General features: G+C 33.7%; 1 protein-coding gene across 1 annotated transcript; it reads right to left on the minus strand.

Moving 5' to 3' along the window:
- Nucleotides 1–2,719: 2,719 nt before the first annotated feature.
- Nucleotides 2,720–17,428, minus strand: VGAT (vesicular GABA transporter). Its single transcript, XM_069039891.1, has 3 exons — nt 16,562–17,428; nt 3,656–4,022; nt 2,720–3,577 (listed from the first exon to the last, which is right to left on the minus strand). Exons 1-3 carry the CDS (start codon nt 16,961–16,963, stop codon nt 2,760–2,762), a joined length of 1,587 nt encoding a protein of 528 aa, XP_068895992.1. The 5' UTR covers nt 16,964–17,428; the 3' UTR covers nt 2,720–2,759.
- Nucleotides 17,429–17,856: the final 428 nt, after the last annotated feature.

The following is a 17,856-nucleotide window of genomic DNA, read 5'->3' on the forward strand; positions in this document are numbered from 1 at the left end:
AAGAACCTTGTCTTTAATACAGGATGCATTGAGTAATATTTAAACTTTTTAGTTCATCGGAAGTTTACAATTTTTTTTTGTTAAATTAAAACAGAAATTCATCGAACCATTTGTTAAAAAAAATGTGATGCTCGTTAATAAACGATTTATTTGAATTTTGATTTGTACGAAAGGAAGTTATTTTTTCTTTAATCTTTTGCTATTTAGCTTTTAAAAATTTCCAGGAAATTAACCACAAGCTGAGTACGGTTGGCTTCAAAAAAAACGGGAACTGTCAGAAAAAGTTCTGTCAGATTTTATTAAATTTTTATAGTTTGAAACGGTCTTTTAGAACTTAGGTTAAAAAACTACACTTATGTATCAGAAATGTCTGTTATACAAATACAAATACTACTGTCAAACAGACACAAATTGACAAATTAAATTTCCAATTCACATTAGGTCAAATTTCATTTCCCGTTTTTTTTTTGAAGCCAACTGTACAATGTACATTCGGGCACCATAAAACTCAAACTGATGAATTTCAGTTTTTCAAAAATTCATGATTTCAGTAGGTACCGGGGTATCTACGTGAATAAAGAGAAACTTTCAAAAAGTTAAAACAATCAAATTTGTTGACCATTTTAGTTTCCCGTAATGTAGACTCATTTATTCAGTCGGACGATTGCACCACTCGCCTACGGCTCGTCAAATCTTATTAATTATTATTTATCACATTTTTATGTTTAACAAAGAAGAGATGTTCCTTTTGTTAAATAGGTATCTATGACCATAACACAAATTTTATCAATTCTACATGTTTGTGAAGCATTCATTTGTGCTTCAAGAACGTGAAAGAGACTCAATTCAAAAAATATCATTTTGAAGATATTGTCTGTGAAACTTTTTTAATGTTATCAGAAGTGATCAAAATATCCTTGTAGTAAGTATTAAAACTTCTGAAGATTTTACAAATACCTATTAAGATATTTTTCTTATCTTAAATTTTTCCTGTATTGACATTAGATGGTATTTAATCGTTTATCTAATCCCGTGGGATAAATGACACTTACCCCACTCATTTGAGTGGGATAAGAACTTCATTACCGCACGCATTTCATTACCTCACTCACTGGGATAAGTGAGCTACATTATGCCAAAGATAAAATGCAACATTACTCCTTTCCAGGATATTTGTTTAAATTTTTTTATCTTTTAGGTGTTGCAAGCTCTATAACTTTCAAATATTTGTCCTTTAAAATACAAGAAAAAATGACAAATTTTGTTACCTGCATTTTGTTTAATGCGTCCTCTGATGGACGTTTTTAGTACCTAAGTAATGAATTGAGTGATAAAAAATAAAGTAAAGAGTTTACTTTGTTGAACTGTTAATCTCAACTCCTACATTGTAGACTACTTTAGAGTACCTATACAGGGTGTTTTCGAAGTTGAGACGTTCCTTTTAACATGTGAGAGTAATTAAGTTACAATAAGTTAATTTTTTTGAAATTTTTTAAACCGGTCCTGCTCAAATTTGCGGTGATTTGTTAGAAATTAGAATTGACAAAAAAAAATCAAATGAGCATGGACGTTAATCAAAAATACTGTCTTGAGTTGTCATCTAATTAATCGGAATGGCTTAATCATTACGAAAATAATGAGCTCACAGATATATTGCTAATGTATGGGCAATGTTATCATGTTATCAGAATGCAGCTGCGGCGTCCAGAGAATACGCAGAGCGATTTCCAGAAAGACACCATCCTTGGGCCACGTCAGTTATTAATCTAGTACAGCGGAGAAATAGACAGGACCGGACTCAAAATTTTAGAAAACAATAAAAATATACAATCAATTATCTCCGTTAATACAAACATTTTACTAAGAAGATTTAGGCTAAAATTCTTAAGAATAATGTATAGTACCTCGTGTTACAAGGAACGCCTCAACTTCGAAAACACCCTGTATAATTGCTACAACTCACCAAGCAATTTTTTGGGAGTTTACATTATCAATAAACATTACTAGAGTTATCACTAAAATTCATAAAGCAATTTTTGTGTAACATACCTACTTATAGCTAGGACTATTCCGAACTATTGTGAATAAAATGTACCTATTAGAATTATTGGGTTTAATTTTGTATCATTTTTATGGGTGATCATCAAGATACATTTTTAACATAAAAATTTAACCTAGGTACTAAGCTTAAGTACCTAAATTAATTTTTTCATGACTTCTTTTATCTAATTTTTTTGAAACTAAAGTTTAGTCACTTTAATTCATATTTCTGGCCCTCGTTCTGTATATTGATAGCTACGCTTTTGGGAACCCACTTTTTCTTTAACATTCATCTGTAAAACTGGGGTTTAACAATATTTTTACGTGATCATATTCTACATATTCTTAACAGCAACTCAATTAAAATTTGTAATCTCGTCACGTCGTTTTGAGTACGTATTTTAGACTTAGCACATATTAGAATGAAATATACATCTAATCTTTTATAAGTAATAATTTGTTTATGTATCTAATTGGAAGACAAATTTCAAATTTTCGTTTCTGTTGGGGCATCGAAGGCAAACTTTGATATCTAATGGAAGACTCGTTGAAACCCCATCAAGATACACATCTCGTCTTCTACTTCAGTAAATATGAAACCTTGTTGTACAATAAATATAATTGAACTTTCTTTGTTATTGCGCCACTAGACTAAAAGCTTACGAATTGACAGTTTAGCAGTTGTATCTTTTCATATTTACTGAGTAAGCTTGCGGGCCTTAAAATGGAAGACCAATTGCAAACGCGTCGATGAGAGCGCGACCTGAATCAATGATTCCAATAATGGTAAACAGCACACCCAGAAATATAATAAAATAATCGAACATAACAGTCCTGCTGTCCATCCCCTCTCTTTTCAGCTTCAAGTGGAAATAGCACGGCCAGATGAAGCTCAACATGGTTCCGGTGAAGCTCCCGATGAACCCCATCAAGATCGCGAAGTGTGGGATGAAACAGGCCATCAGGATGGTGAAAATGATCACACCTATTCTGCACGCCAGCCCCCAGACTTTCAGTTCTCCGTCGCCGGCCCAGATCGTAGGAAACGGTGTTTTGGGTTTGCCTCTGAAGAAGGCTCTCTCCAAGAGCTCGCAGGCGGCGTAGTACGGAAGAGGGTAGCTGAGTAGAGCCTTGATTACCAGACATAAGTTGACCAAACCTTTGAAACCCGCTGATGGGAGGTTGTTGGTGATGACTTGTTGGGTGTCGTTCTGGAACGTGAGGAAGCAGATGTAGCCGAAGAGTGCCTTGAAGACCGCCGCCCACACGTGTGACCAGTCCAGCATCCACTGGAACTTGGAAGGGTCCTCCATGTTGCCCTCCAGAGTGGGCAAGAAGATTTGAGAAGTGTACGAGAATACGATCACTCCGAGACTTATGGGGAAGTTCTCCAAGTCGAGGGACCACTTGACCTTGCCCCAGCCCCAGTCGCCGATGTACAAGAGGCAGTAGCCGATGATGATAGCGTTGATGAAGATGTGGGACATGGTGCACCAGAAGGATAAGAGACTCACGCTTTTCAGCGACTTCAGAAACGCTGAAAAAATATATTTTGAAGGGAGCGTTTTGATTATTTGGTGATTTTGCTAGCTTCGAATAGAAGTTTTTTTTTTACCTAGCGGGATTAGAAAGATGCCGACCAGCATCATCCAGGACCTCGTGTCGATGGCTCCTTCGGGGAAAGTGCCGATCATAAGGTCCCCACAGACTACCACATACAAAATGCAGGTCATCAGCAGTTCAATGATTTGGGCTATGTTTACCATCCTAGCCCCGTACTTTTTCCCGAAACATTCTTTTGCAATTGAGACGTACGAGTCCCTTACGCGGATCTGGCGTCCTGTTTGGACGTCGAATTCGTAGAGGCATTCGACGAGGATTTTTCCGGTGTAGCAGCAAATGTAAGCGATGCCGACCATGGCGGCGATGGCCCAGTAGCCGCCCCGGAGGACGGCGAAAGGTAACGACACGATAAACATTCCCTAAAAGCGGTACAGAAACAGATTAGGCTACACAAAAATACCTCGAGACTTTGTTTTGATTGCATCAGCTTTGTACAGCATTACTAATGTTTATTATGACATCGAATTAATCTAAGATATGCCTTTCAAACGTTATGGTGTTTCAGTTGTTTAAAATTTTTTGCTTGTTTTTATAATCCTAGGCAGACTATAAGTTCTTAAACCGAAAATATCTATATATTTATCAGGTTTCAGAATTATCCAGATCGTTAAAAAGTAATTAGGTGTTGATAATAATTGGTCCAGCAATCATTATCAAAAGCTATATCCTCATGTTGCTTTATCTATTCTAAAAACATCCATTTTATATTTAAATTTTTACATTTAATTTATATTAAACATTTTGTCTTGATTAGTGTTTCCATTACATTACTGACGGCAGAGACTGCAGAGAGTCAAATCTCACCTTTGCATTCCCCAAGAATCTACATTTCAATTATCTTTTTGTTTTTGTTTTTAACATTGTTTGTTCATTTTCTTCTCGGAAAAAGTTGTTCCTTATACAGGGTGGAAACTGGAATAAAATTCATAACTTGGAAATAGGCGATTTTTGTAAAAAATACCGAAACAGGCCAATTTTTAATTTTCCTTGCCTACATTTTGACGCAATGGTTTTTGCATATCTGCTCCCGGAAGTGCGCAACCACCCCCAACTTTTTTTTCAAACGTAAGGGTATATCAAGTGACACCTCGTTTGAAAGGCCAATTTGTAAGGAATACAACGCACTATTTGTTTCTTGAACTTGAATATTTTCAATATTTTCAGTTGAAATAAAGGATCTTTTTTAGAAAGGAAGTAAACAGGTCCCTACAAAGTATTGAAACAGTTGAATATTTTGAAAACGGTTTATCGGAAGTCCTCAGCTTTGGCTCATCCTCTACGGCTTTGGCATAGGGTTAGGAGAACCTAAGTGGTCAAATTTTATATTTTTGAGAATAACATTTTCTCCTGAATTTAGTGATGGAACACATGCATACTTATTTTTCATCGAAACTTAATATGTAGTTATTTGTGGGACGAGTGTGTTATGTTGACTATAAGTCCCGCGAGAAAAAGTTTGGTTTTATAAAACTGAAAAAATTACAAATAAGAGAACTTAACTTTCCGTAAGCCTACACCAAATATCAAGGAAATGCAATAAACCTTGTTCAACCGTTTTCAGCGACCTATTTTCTCTAAATCTGTTTAATAGTAGGTATATTATGATACGAGTTTATAAGGAAGCCTTCAAAGTACGCGCGACGAGTTTAAGAGCACGACGCGCAGCTTTTAAGGTCGCAAGTGCTTTAAAGGCACTTATAAACGTGTATCATACGCTATTTTTTATTATACCTGCACTACAATCTAAAAATTATAACAAAAAAAGTAAATACCTTTTCCGAAGTAATCTGTGTCATTACTCGTTGATATAGACATGGTCAATTGTTATTGTTTCGTTGCCATGTATATTGTGTATAAATGTGTATTTATCATTGTTCAAAATGTAGGTGAATTTGTTGTTACCTAAGCAACCTTTAAAACTTTAGTGTTTTAAAGGCCCTCTTTCGCACGCATTTTAGTGTCAAAAATAGGGATTATGATTCAGGTATTATAAAAAATATATTGCTCAATATCAACAACAAACAACACCAGATTAAAATGAGCGGTTTTGAGGGTTCTTGATATAAAACAGTAAAACAACGATAATTTAAGGTAAGGTTTTTTTATATGTTGGTAATACAAATGTTGATCATTTTGATGAGAATTCCATATTTGACAACAGTTACAGGCGTACTATGCCGGACAAAAAATTTTGGCCGTCATTGTCTGTCAATTAAAAAAAAAAAAAAAAAATTGTAATCCGTAAGTACTTTATTGTCATCATGATTACCGTCTTGATTATGAACGTTATTTTTTGGGTGGTAAATTTCAAAACTCAAAATTACTTTTTGTAATTTGCCTCCATTTTGATTCTCTAATAGACATATTAACGAACGCGACGTCATCATGTGGGATGTCCTTATAGCCATTATTTCACGGAACATTTTACGAAAATTTTTAGGTTGGCATAGCTTGATCCGTCATGCGTGTCAGTTTAAATTACAAAATGTGCAAAGAATTATTTATCAGGATTTATCAAGCAACAAATTCGCGACCGTATTTTTGGGAATTTCACGTATTTCAGCGGGCGTACATGAAAGATTATCTTCCATATTCGTGTTTTGTGACAGAATTTAGATAAAACAAAAGGCGACTTTGAAGACTTGATCAAATTTTCACTTTTAAAATTAAGACATTACCAACCGCCACAAAAATCCCTAAATCGAGGAAAGTAAACATTTTTGTTTAAAAACGACTTAAAAAGGGCAAATTTCAAAAAATAGTATAAAAAATCGTTTCAGAAGACCTTGAAGCACTCATTCATTAAAATAACTCGTGGCTACGCCACTCGTTTTTTAATCTTGAATTCGTGCTTCAAGACTGCTCTTATGAAACTTGTCTTTTAATATACTATTGTCATTTCTACTACCTACACAGAACGTTTACCTCAGGTTATCTATGTACGATTGCTCTAATTTTGTTTATTCATGTCGGATTTTTGGAATATCTGAGCTTCAAACAGTTTAAATTGATTGTCAAAATGACAAGAATCGAAAGTGGGGTTACGATTCCTAAAGGTTTATTTACACTTTACTTGAATTGAATGTCAAGAAAGCGACGACCAAAATTTTTTGGCCGCCATAGTACGCGCTTATTTTAGAAAATTAATTAACAATCAATGTCAAAATGACTTTTGTGTACCATGTATAAACACCTCATTTCGAAAATATTCTTCAATAATGCAGGTTTTTTTGTTCCTTTGTGAATACCATTTTGCTTCTTTACACATAAATCTGACAGATACATATATCAAATAAAATCGGAGACAAGTTACAACTTTGATTTTGTTTCCCATGGCCTCTCCTAATGGAACATTTTGTTGATCTCGAATTATTACCAATTTATTAGAAATGTCACAACATTTTCTAGTCACTTGGTACGTATGTTTTACCAGTCCAGAGTTTCTACTATCTACTAATACTCGTAGAATTAAAACTAAGTTTAATTTAGAATATTATTATCTGTAATTATAATCCGAAAATACCATCATACTCAAAGTGAATTTTTTTTTTAATTTTTAACAAAGTGGATAATTTTAGCAAATTTGATCATTATGGTTATTAACGTCATAAGACCGATATGAAGCAAATAACAGACGCGGCTGAATATTGTAAAATCGAGGCGATAGCCGAGATTTTATAATCAGCCGAGTCTGTTATTTGCGTATCGGCCGTCAAACAGTCCTTCTTGATCATCCCGTATATATTTTTAAATAAAATACAATATTCGATGAGAAAGCGAGGGTATTTGTTTCCTTTGTAGCAATTGATACTCTAAAATGCTAGAGCTGAGCAATTTTTCATATGAGCCAATAAACTTTTCTGATTGGAAATGTTTTAATATTAAATTTATTTGTTCGGAAGAAAAACTTATAAGACTAGAATCTATCGCTTATCTTGAAGTAGAAACTATGGGCTAAAACGACATTTGTAAAATTTAGTCAAAGGAAGTGTCCTAAAAATTTTTTGTTACTGTAGAAGAGTTAAAAAAAAAGAGAAGAAATAGTTGAATTAAATAATGTTTGTTGATCATTTTTCTAAGCAGATAGATGATGAATTTTTAGGAATTAGTTGAACTTCTTATAAAATAAAGTTTATTTGTTCATTTTTGCCTCTAAACATTTTGCTAATTTTTTCACGGCTCCTCACTGCATTTTGTAATTTAGTTCCAGGCTCTGAAGGTTTTCTTAGGCTTTTCAGTTCCCTTAAATAATATTACTTTCTTATTAGTCAGGTGCTTGCAATGCAATTGGCAGATTAGACATTGCGATTACATATTTACTTTTAGTTTAATTTTTATTATTTACTTGATTTCCTTATAAGGATTTAATTTAAAAGCAACACTAAACAAGACTGTTGGTGCGATTCTGTTTTAAAATTTACCAATATTGCTGCATAACAACTAACAAGGTTATAGTTGCTATGATATGAAGCTGTTGATTGGTTGGATCTATGCAAAATCAATGTTGTTCAATAACAGTATTGCTAAATTTTGAAACAGAATCGCACTATATAGGTATTATAGGTATTTAATTACCATGCTTGCTACCATGTGGTTAAATGTAAAATTTTATAAAAGACTAGCTGACCCGGTGAACTTCGTATCACCTACAATCGCTGTTCGTTAGTCTCGTTAAAACTCAAAAACGGCTTCACCGATTTGAATATTTTTTTTTGTACAAAAAAAAAAACGGGAAATGAAATTTGACCTAATGTGAATTGGAAATTTAATTTGTCAGTTTATGTCAATTTGTGCCTGTTTGACAGTAGTATTTCTGACACATAAGTGCAATTTTTTTAAATTTTTAAATTTTTAAATTCTAAAAGGTCGTTTCAAACTATAAAAATTTAATAAAATCTGACAGAACTTTTTCTGACAGTTCCCGTTTTTTTTGAAGCCAACCGTAACATTTTGATTAGCCATAATCAATTCTAATCAATCTTCCAACTTCAATTCATTGAGATCAATAGTACTGGCTATATCTTATACGGTTTGAATTTCGTTCGGTTATTAAATGAAACTTGTTTACAATTCCAATGAATTTGATGTCTTTTATGTACTATCGGTGGACATTAAAAGCTGGGACATCCAAAATTTGCTCATTGTGTCTCAGACTTTTGAATTGTCACTCAAAATTAAAATTATCATTAAAGAACTGAACTTTAACTTGATGTTTTTGACAATATGTCATAATTTTCATAACCTTATTTGTAAAAAGCCAAATTTACACAATGTATATTTTTGAATTTTGACTTTATACAAATTTGATGTTTGTCCCAGTTTTTTATGTCCACCGATAGTACATGAAATATAAATACAATGTGATCTAAACGTATTTCTGATTTCCGGTTGTCAGCTTTGACAGAGTTGACAGGCGAATTTGACGTTTACGTGGTATCATTCTTTCCAAATTAGAAGAGTGGTCGATCCGGAGGGTAACCCAATATTATAACATCGCGAAAAGCTGACTCGACAGACGTTGTCTTGTCCAAATTTCAATACCTAAATTTGTTTGTAATCGTTTTGTGAATTTGTGAAAAGCTATTGGAAATGTGTAAACAAAGTAAAAATGAGGAATTTTACATGGGAGATGAATTCTATCGGCAGTATTCTACACTGCTGAAATGGTGGAAATGTGTGATGTGCCTGGAATGTGATCGAGTTGGAACCATGCGGTTTGGTTCCAGAATTTAAGTCAGAATTTCATGTCCAAACTAATTATTTATTTTCTTCCATTAAATTTGAAATCACAATGAATCTCAAGCAGTTTTCTTGGGTGATTCAAAATGATTATGAATAAGTATTGTACGAATATTTATGTGGCAACTGTGTGAATGGGATAGAGTTGACATTTGTATAACATTTCATAAGCGTGCATTTGATTTTTAAAATTTCATTACACATTGATTTGACAACTTTCAAAATTGTGCGACTATGAACTGTCAAAAAAATGTCAACTTTATCGCACCCACACAGTTGCCACATAAATTTTTGTACAGTTGCGGCCGTTGAAATTTCAGACAGGAAAGATTTAAACACTCTGTATAAATTCCGAAATTTGATTAGCGTAAACAGGATTTTTATCAAGGATTATAAAGTCAGTGTCAGTATTTGACATATTAGGTCAGAATCGCGCGTAACTTTTGAAATGCCGCAATTATCTGATTTGCAAAAATGTGTTTGACTGAGGGACGGTGTGAGTATAAGAGCCATTGCGAGAGAAATTAATGTCGATAATGTTTGAGTGACATTTTGAGAAACGTCACTTTCAATACCATTTACAAAGCTAAAAGTTTGGCGTTGTCAAAGTGTCTGAGTTTTCAACGGCCGCAACTGTACATAGTTGCCAGACTTATCCACAATTATTTTGAATCACCCAATATTTACATTTCGATTTCGATTGCAAGATCGATGTTCAAGCAAACAATTCGATTGGTTTGATTCCCAATTTCACAATCAGCTGTCACATGACATTTGTGCATGTAGGCAAATAAATTGGAATAGAAATAAAACAACTACTACATTTGTCGGACAGATCGCGTAACAACACAAAGCAAATGTAATTTTATTTTAATTTACTGGATTGCATTTTTCCAGATTTTTCTTCAAATCTTCCAGGTTTTTTTCAATTGAAAACAAAAAAAAGCATCAAGAAAATATGCAGCTCCTATTGTCAGTTATGATCGAGAGTGCATACAAAAATTATAATTTTTTAAATTTGTCCGAATTTTCCGACTTTCCTTTGTAATTGTCCCGAATTTTTTTTCCGAAAACTTATCCAAAACCCTAACAAACAAAACCAAAAAAAAATTACGCATAGCAATCGTTCAAATCCTGAGTTATGTTCTTGAGTTCATACAAAAAAGCACTTTCAGTTTTCCCCGATTTTTTTTAATTTAGTTTATCCAGATTTTTCTCCAAATCTTCCAGATTTTTTTTCTATTGAAAACATTCAATTGAGTTATTTTCATCCCTGGACATATAGAACAAAAAAAAGGAATTAATGAAATATGTCGTTCTTATCGTCAATTATGATGGAGAATGCATACAAAAATTATAATTTTTGCAGTTTGCCCGAATTTTTCGACTTTCCTTTGTAATTGTCCTAATTTTTTTTCCTGAAAACTTTTTCACGACTATAACGAACAAAACAAAAAAAAATAATTATGCATATCCATCACAAAAAAGCACTTTCAGTTTTTCCCGAATTTTCCAATTTTCCGGGCAACTTTTCCAGTTTTTCTTTACATAAAAACCTCATACGGATTATTACGAACATTAAAAAAAAAATTAGCCAAATCGTTCCAGCCGTTCCCACAGAAAAAAGCACTTTCAGTTTTTCCCGAATTTTCCAATTTTCCGGGCAACTTTTCCGATTTTTTTTTCTTTTTAAACCACCCCTGAAGTAAAGCGAACAAAATAAAAAAATAATTATTCAAATCGGTCGAGCTGTTTTTGAGTTTTAGCGATACTAACGAACGGCGATTCATTTTTATATACAGGTGCGTCTGCTTAAACTTTATATTTGAATATCTTCGTTATTTTAAATGACTGCCCAACGATATTTAGTCTTAATAAAGGCTGCATTGCCCTCTTTACATAGGCACTACAAAAATTAACAAGGATCTGGACAGAAGAGGAATATTCAAGAAAAAAATTAATGAAAAAAAATTATTTTCAGCATTTCCTAACATTATAACTTTTAACATGCATATCAAATGTTTCTGTGTAGATTTTCTGCCTAATAACAATCCTAGTGCTTATTATTGACCAATAAATTAATGTTAAATAAAGACAATTTTCAGACTTCATTCACCAGTGTGTATTTACGTAAAAAAGTACTTCACGGCTTACTGATTTACAAAAAAAAAACCATAATTAATTTATTATTTGACATCGTCAAAGTAAAAAAGTTCGTGAAATCTTTGAAATAATCTGTTATACAAGATGTTGTTCTCACAGCAAGAGGAAATTAATATTATTTTTACGTATGGAGAGCGTCACCGGTGCTATCGAGCCGCAGCAAGAATTCTTCAGGCCCGTCAAGAAAATGATAAATTTTCCGAAATGAATATCAGATGAATTGTAAAGCTGTTTGAAGATACTGGCAGTGTTAAAGAATTTCCACGAGTAAGGGATGCACTCCCCAAAAATATTAACTTTCAAAATGCCGTTGTTGATTAGGTAACTGAAAATCCACACACAAGCACAAGAGTAGTAGCGGCTACACTGAATGTCTCACAAAGCACGATTATTAGAACTTTAAAGTCTTTGAAATTTCATCCATATGAAATGATCCTGCAACAAGAACTTCACGGAGTTTTTATTCCAGAATTGGTGTGTGTGGAAGTTAATGGTCGAAATAAATTTTGAGCATCTTATTTAGTTATATGTAATTATTTTGAGTACATTTTTTAAATTTTCTTTGCTGCTAATTGTGTTACATTGTTGAATTTTGTCGGGGCGTAGAGCCACCCCCCTCCTTTCAGAACGAGAACCACCCCTGCGTGGGTGAATGACAGAGATTTGAGACGACAGTACCGAGATGGACTCAGGATAGAACAGTCACAGTCAGAAGTCACTAAGGCATTTATCCAACATCTCGAGTACGGTCGTACGGTCCAAACAATTGTACATAAATGTAAATAAACGTTTTACACAAAACGATACGGTGTGTCAGTTCACGCGCGCCTACAATCAAACCAGTGAAGCCTCCATTAGGCTGAGCAAACCCAGGAGCCCCATTTGGTTCCGAACAATTCCTGGAGCCCCCATTAGGCCCCAAACAAATTTATTGCAGATATTTTAATTGTTATTATTTAGTATGTGCTTAAATGATTTATTCACCTTCACCCCCTCTTTAAGCTTGACGCACCCACCTCCATAATAGCCACTTTTATAAATAAAAACAAAAAAATTAGGAGGGTACCGGGTACCCCATGATTCATTGTTTAAAAAATAAAATTAATAACATTTAAATTCGTTTTATTGAAAACTTACTTTAAAATAGTTTAGTAAATTTTTCCAGAGAAGACTGATCCCTAGGATGCAGACGTACCTACACCGGGGTTTGTACATACATAACAATGCCCCGTCAAATTGACGTATCTAAATTATTTGCTGAAAAATGAGTAATCTGTGAAACAAATTCGTAACAACTTTTTACGCATAAACTCTGTTTTGAACACAGCTGGAAAATTAGTTCTTTTTAACACTAATTTATTGCGTAGTCATCAGTAAAAGTGTAAAAAACACTACAGGGAGATACAGAGGCCACAGCTGAATATGTTATACTCCGTAATCTGAGAAAAAGCTAAAAAAAAATTTTTTTTACTGCGGTTATTTTTCAAATAACTCTGTATCCTTGCAGGTTTCGTTAACTTTTGTTAAGCACATGTCAAGAGGTCATTGAGATATATAATATTGCTAAATATTGTTTGCCTTAATTGATAATTAAAAAAGATATTCGGATATAAAGTTTTAGTAGACGCACCCTGTATATAGATTATTAAATATGTAGGTAATCCACATCTTAACAATGAATAAATTTATTTTATTCATTTTTTAATTTGAAAATACATACTTAAACTCGGTACAGGTTGCAAAGACACACTTGTCATTTGCAACAACATTTTTTTCATATTTCTGAACAAAAATAAAGGCACAAAGGGACCAGAAAATCATAGTTTGGGTTGAATATTTTCCATATAAGTACAGTTTTAAAGTAATTTCAAATGACTAATGCCATAAAAGCGCTGTTGCAAATGACAAGTGTGTCTTTGCAACCTGTACCGAGTTTACTCGTATTTCATTTGGAGTTACAATGGATTTAATAATCCAGGATTTTAATTCTTTTTCCATTTGTGCAAGAAAATTTGATATAATTAGGTACAGTTAGGTACACAGAATTGGGGACACGATTTTTCTGTCACTTCAAAAGATTGCGATGTAAATCACTCTTTATTGTCAACGTGACATTCAAAAGTCAAATTTTGAAATTTATTTTCTGTTCACGTCGATCGCATGTCAATAATTGAGGTTAATAATGTAAAGCGTATTTTACATTTTTTGACAGTATATTGACAGTGGTGCCCGAAATTCCGTGTCTCTAACTGTACAGTGTTGTTTTTCTTTTTGGTGTTTCTTTGTCTCCTTTTATTGTTATTTGTATCATACAAAAATGTAAAATACCTATTTGTTAATTTGTTGTTGTTGCTCATTGTTTTATAATCACATTGGTAATTTCTGGACCGAGTAGTCCATCGTTGCTTACGTAAACTGCAAAAGTGTTTAGTACAGTTAGTTGCTAAAAAAAACAGGAACTCTCACAATAAATTGAACACATTTTTACAATCTCTTTATATAGGTGTCCCAAAAAAAATGACGAGTCCATAGCTCCCTTATTTATCGGAGGATTTTAATTATTTATACACCAAATTAAATGGTTGTTAATACGCTACGAAACGGCTTAATAAATTCACGTATAGCTCCAAGGGCTTTAAGATTAAACTGTCAAAAAAATTTTTTCAAATGGGATTACATACTTTTTTTAGTAATTCTGATAAAGATTTTAATTCTGAAAACAACAATGTATCACAAGTATGTATAACTTCACATAAAAAAAAATAACAATAACTTTTGAAACAAATGACGAGCACCAAGCGAAAAGCTATCAAAATGCATTGCGTTACACTTTAATAACCAAATTAAGGTAGCTGGAAAAACAAATGACAAATAATAACATGTGAGATTGCGCAGATATGCCGCCAATGTTTAGCGCAAAATGGTACATACATAGACGTGTAGCGTTTTTTTTTACATTTTTTTTTTTGTGAATTTTTGGTGTTTAAGTGTATATTTATGATACATTGTTGTTTTCAGAATAAAAATCTCTATCAGAACTACTAAAAAAAAAATATGTAATCTCATTCGAAAAAAAAATATTTTGACAGTTTACCCTTAAAGCCCATGGGGCTATACTTGAATTTATTAGGCCATTTTGTAGCCTATTAACAACCATTTAATTTGGTGTACAGATAATTAAAATCTTCCGATAAATAACGGAGTTATGGACTCGTCTTCTTTTTTTGGGGACACCCTGTATAACAAAGGGTCATGATAAATGATTGTCACATCGCGATTGGCGTTGAAAACCCACACAAATTTGGGGTGTGTCGCTAGCTTTGCAATGTTAGACAAACTACGTCATACATAGTACACAAATTTACACTACCGCCAGCAGCGCTTCCAATCGGCGATGCTAGTCTCACTCATGTTATAAAGCTTGCGGCACATTCAACTACGCCACCAACGCCTACTGCGCTGACACAATCATTTATAATGATCCCGAATATAGCGTGAAACCTTCTTATGAGAGATAGGTTAGAAATATAATCAAAATTCAATGACATTTTTAAAAAATATTTTTTATTATACCTGAATCATAATCCCTGTTTTTGATACTAAAATGCGTGCGAAAAAGGGTCTTTAAAACACTAAAGCTTTAAGGGTTGCTTAGGTAACAACAAATTCACCTAATTTTGAACAATGATAAATAGACATTTATACACAATTTATGATAGAAACGAAACAACAACAATTGACCATTTCTATATCAACGATTAATGACACAGATTACTTCGGAAAAGGTATTTCAATTTACTTTTTTTGTTATAATTTTCAGATTGTAGTGCAGGTATAATAAAAAATAGCGTATGATAGATACACGTTTATAAGGGCCTTTAAAGCACTTGCGACGTTAAAAGCACTCCGCTACGCGTCGTGCTCGTGCGTGCTTTAAAGGCTTCCTTATAAACTTGTATCATAATATTATACTAAACTAGGCAAAAATGAATAGGGAATTTTTCCATTTTTGAATTTTTTATAAATACAGTTTAAAATTTATAATGAAATGTGTTAGAAATATATAAAGATACACATCAGATGTAATGTTTCAAGTACTTGTAACATTTTAAATTTATCTTGTGTTCAAGAATACGTAGGAGGATTAGGGCAATTATTTTGCTTTCCAAGAAAAATTGTGGAATTCCCTATTCATTTTTGTCTAGTTTATTATATTTCACTGAATCATTATTTGTTTTTTATACCTTGACAACGAGATATATTAAGTAGGCTATAATGCCCTAGGGCGTATAAATCATAATGCCCGCTTATTACGCCCGCTCAAACAAGTCGTAATAGATACGAGTCACCGCAAACTAGAAAATTTAGCAAAATCAAGTTCACGATTTATAAATTTTTTAAATGTTCACAAATTCAAATGCAGTGAAATATAAAACGCTGTATGCACCACGGGCATTATTCCATGTTTATGCTCTTGATACATAAATAACTATAATAAATAGGTATTGTTAAGTAGACAATAACTGACAAATGGACAAAACCAAATTTACATTAGGAAAATTTTCTTTTTCCTTTTTTTTTGCAACCAACTGTACCAGTACAATGTTGTAGTTTGCTTGAAACTCTTCTCTGTTCAGTTATAAAATTAAGTTAATTATGATAGTCGGCTGGTGCATTGTTGCATTTGCCTGGAGAGTCTATTATTTAACGACGACCGGAAATCACATACATTAATGTCATTCTAAGAGAGAGTTATTCTCCAACACGTCTGTATTAAAGTCACTCATGTGAGTAAAACCCTAGTTACCTACTTTCAAAATAATTTCAAATTTTATTAAAAGCTGTAATACCGTAAATTTGTGACTTTTGTGCTTGCCTGCTTGTGTTAAGGCACAATCTCAAATTCTTATCTCTCTGATAATAAAATAAATCAATCAAAAAGTTTCAACAGCGGCCCCGGCGCATCCACCAGAAAGCTAGCGTCAAACTATCATACCTGTATGGCATTGGTAACATTCCACGCCGCCTGATACTCGTTAATCTTGATGTTGCTCTTCCCTTCGACGAAATCGGAGGTCTCGGAAAAATCCGCTGAGGAGATGCGACTCTGTCTTTTCTCGGCGTGATAGCCCCCCTCATTGAAAGTGTCCTCGGCGTCGATGTTCGTCTCTTGCATGCTCAAGAAGGGGTTGGTGCTCTTCATGTTGCTCATCTCGTGGTGCTCGTCCGTTCCTCCATGGGACGTGTGATTCTGATTGACTTGAGCAAAATGGACCCTTTCAGTTTGTTGACTGGTTGTTGATCCTGATCTGTCGGGGATTATCTGGCGGAGGGTCTGTCCGGCGACGTTGACCGCCGCCGACAACGGAGGCAATTTTATGCTACCCAAACGATTCATATTCGGTAAAAACTATGCAGGAAGACCGTTGATTGGCACGATTTTATTTCACTACTAGTATCACTAGAATTTTTAAAACACTAGAAAACTTTGGAAGACCGAGTGAGCTTTAAAAGTACATCACCGCCAAGATGGACAAGCTTTTTGGGAAAGACTAAAGGTTTTGGAATGGTAGAAATCAATAGTAATGCGATTTTTGGTGAAGAATCTTCAGGAATTCATTCGCGGACCCCTAATCTCGACACTTCACACTCGTTTTATTGCTTAAACCATGACTAGACTTAAATCCGGTGTTGAACTAATTAATTCGGCGGAAAAATTAAACTTTTATGATTTCCATCTTGGCGGCGGTAGACCTTCGGAAAATTGGTACATTTGCAGTCTCCGCGTACACTCGCGACGCCGCCCAGAGCCGCATCAAGCAGATTTTATCTTTTTCTTTTCTTTTACAAGAACTCATCTACTCCATTCACCAGCAACACCATAAATGCAATAATAAAGCAAGTTTTGAAAAAATAGAGAAAATAATAATTTTCATGTTTTCCCCATCTCGTTTTCATCTTACTGAATTTTCTAAAATTCGGAATTATAACAATGTCTCTATTTATTTTTGTATAAATACACCAGTTAGAGGAAACAGAAATAAAATGCATGTTGTAATTTTCAATTTGTCGTTTCATACATCTTGAAAAATTTCCCCAGTACGGATCTGTTCCTGAAAAATTTCATCTCGGAGTGTACCGTGACACTGATCAATAAGTTACTGAAACTTTTAGGGACTTTGCGTTTTCAGTAATCACTCTACCATTTTTCATACTCATTAATCTTCAACATGGGGTAAAATTTTCTGAAACAAGAGATATTTTCAGCAACTAGGAGGAACTCAAAACGTG

Source organism: Tenebrio molitor, chromosome 2 (genome assembly GCF_963966145.1).
Source record: "Tenebrio molitor chromosome 2, icTenMoli1.1, whole genome shotgun sequence".
In the NCBI taxonomy this organism is placed as follows: Eukaryota; Metazoa; Arthropoda; class Insecta; order Coleoptera; family Tenebrionidae; genus Tenebrio; species Tenebrio molitor.

What these genes read in the sequence shown, in the direction of transcription:
- VGAT (XM_069039891.1), bottom strand. Translation starts at nt 16,963, where the DNA reads ATGAATCGTTTGGGTAGCATAAAATTGCCTCCGTTGTCGGCGGCGGTC. An exon ending in ATGTTACCAATGCCATACAG is followed by an intron (nt 4,023 to 16,561) that starts GTATGATAGTTT and finishes TACCGCTTTTAG; the next exon opens with GGAATGTTTATCGTGTCGTT. An exon ending in CATCTTTCTAATCCCGCTAG is followed by an intron (nt 3,578 to 3,655) that starts GTAAAAAAAAAA and finishes ATATTTTTTCAG; the next exon opens with CGTTTCTGAAGTCGCTGAAA.